We start from the raw sequence: 1706 nt of genomic DNA on the forward strand, positions 1-1706 counted from the left end.
TATATATATATGTGGGATCGCGTCTTCTTGTCTGGGGCCCGGTTGGCCCTTAGTTCCGCTTACTATATGGATGTAGATGGAGGAATGCTTTGTAAAAGTAATATATAGAATGTGTGATCTCCTCTTATTACCTAGGAAAGTTTTGTGAGGTAATACAAGGAATGAACCTGATCAAAGATATAATATAAGATAAAAATATAAGGTATAATATAAATGTTTGTATATAGGAACCATAAGAGTGATGTATCTGCGGAAATAATATAAGATAAGATATAAATATAATATAAATATAGGATGTAAGATATAATATAGGATAAGGTATAGGATATAATGTAAGATATAAATATAAGGTATAAGATATAATGTAAGATATAATATATAAGATTATAAGACATAATATAAAATATAAGATATAAATGTGAGATATAATATATAAGGTATAAGATGTAATATAAAGTATAATATAAGATATAAATGTTTGTACATAGGAGCCCTAACACCGGTCTATGTGCGGCTTTAGATTTGCCCCGTAGCTGGCACCGATGCCCGGCTCTGCCCCCCTCACCCCTCGCAGCGATCCCCCCGGTGCCAGGAGGGGGTCGGCCGGGGGCTGCGCTCTTATAGGCGGCCGCCAATGATTGACAGCCGTGCCCGGGGCTCCGCGCGTCACGTGACTGTGCGGTGGGCTGGAAGAAAAGCAGACCGTGTCTGTCTCGCAGTCTCATTCCGGTCATTGCAGCAGAGCCGTGCCATGGTATGAGTGAATGTGCTGAGCGAATCCCCCGAGCTTCCCGGCCATTTGTAGAGCTTGTGAAGAATCATGGACTGTTGTTGTCTGTCAGTGAGTAGACTTTTCCTTCCCCCTGGCTGGGATTATGTGTATATTGTGATGGCTAGCCGCTGATTTGTCTTCTCTCACCCAGAGACACCATGAGTCCTGGTAACCGAATGCTGATGGTCATTGTATTATGCCTGCTGGGTGGCAGCCATGCCAATCTCATTCCTCACAGCGACATTCGCCCGGCTCCCAGCCATCAGCTGCTGCGGGACTTCGAGCTGAGCCTGCTGCGAATGTTCGGTCTGCAGCGCCGGCCCCAGCCCAGTCAGGAGGTTCCGGTACCGGACTACATGCGGGACTTGTACCGGCTCCAGTCAGCCGAGGACGACGACGAATTGCGGCAAATTAACCTGGAATATCCCGACAGACCGACCAGCCGGGCCAACACCGTGCGGAGCTTTCACCATGAAGGTAAGTGTGCCCAAACATTCACCCAAGCTGGGGAGCGAATGTCCGGTGCGAGGGGATTGCTCAAAACTTTCCAAAAACTTCCCAGAATCATGTGTGTCAGCAGCTCGGGCTTACTGGGGGTATTCACCTCTATTTATCATTATTCACCTCTGTTTGTCATTATTCACCTCTATTTGTCATTATTCATCTGTATTTATCAATATTCATCTCTATCATTATTCATCTGTATAGATTTATTTATCCTTCTTTTACTTTATTTTACTTTTACTTTTAATAATCTCTATTTATCAATATTTAGATTTATTATTCTCTATTTTACTTTATTTTATCTTTATTTATGATTATTTATCTTTATTAATCTCTCGTTACCTTTATTCAGCTTTATTTAGCTTTATGTCTTTGCTGTTGCAATGTTATTTCTCAGGTTTATCTTGTTATTTTTCTTGGTGTTTTGGCT

The 1706-nt window shown here is 42.1% G+C and overlaps 1 protein-coding gene across 1 annotated transcript in view; it reads left to right on the forward strand.

Moving 5' to 3' along the window:
- The first annotated feature begins 702 nt into the window (after nucleotides 1–702).
- BMP4 (bone morphogenetic protein 4) overlaps nucleotides 703–1706 on the forward strand; it is a 4476-nt gene continuing 3472 nt past the window's right edge. Inside the window, exons 1-2 of the mRNA XM_072428214.1 lie at nucleotides 703–841; nucleotides 924–1249. Coding sequence (XP_072284315.1) covers nucleotides 931–1249 — 319 coding nt within the window. The 5' untranslated portion in view covers nucleotides 703–841; nucleotides 924–930. The remainder of the gene's footprint in view (nucleotides 842–923; nucleotides 1250–1706) is intronic.

This window comes from Pyxicephalus adspersus, chromosome 12, assembly GCF_032062135.1.
Source record: "Pyxicephalus adspersus chromosome 12, UCB_Pads_2.0, whole genome shotgun sequence".
NCBI classification, from domain to species: Eukaryota; Metazoa; Chordata; class Amphibia; order Anura; family Pyxicephalidae; genus Pyxicephalus; species Pyxicephalus adspersus.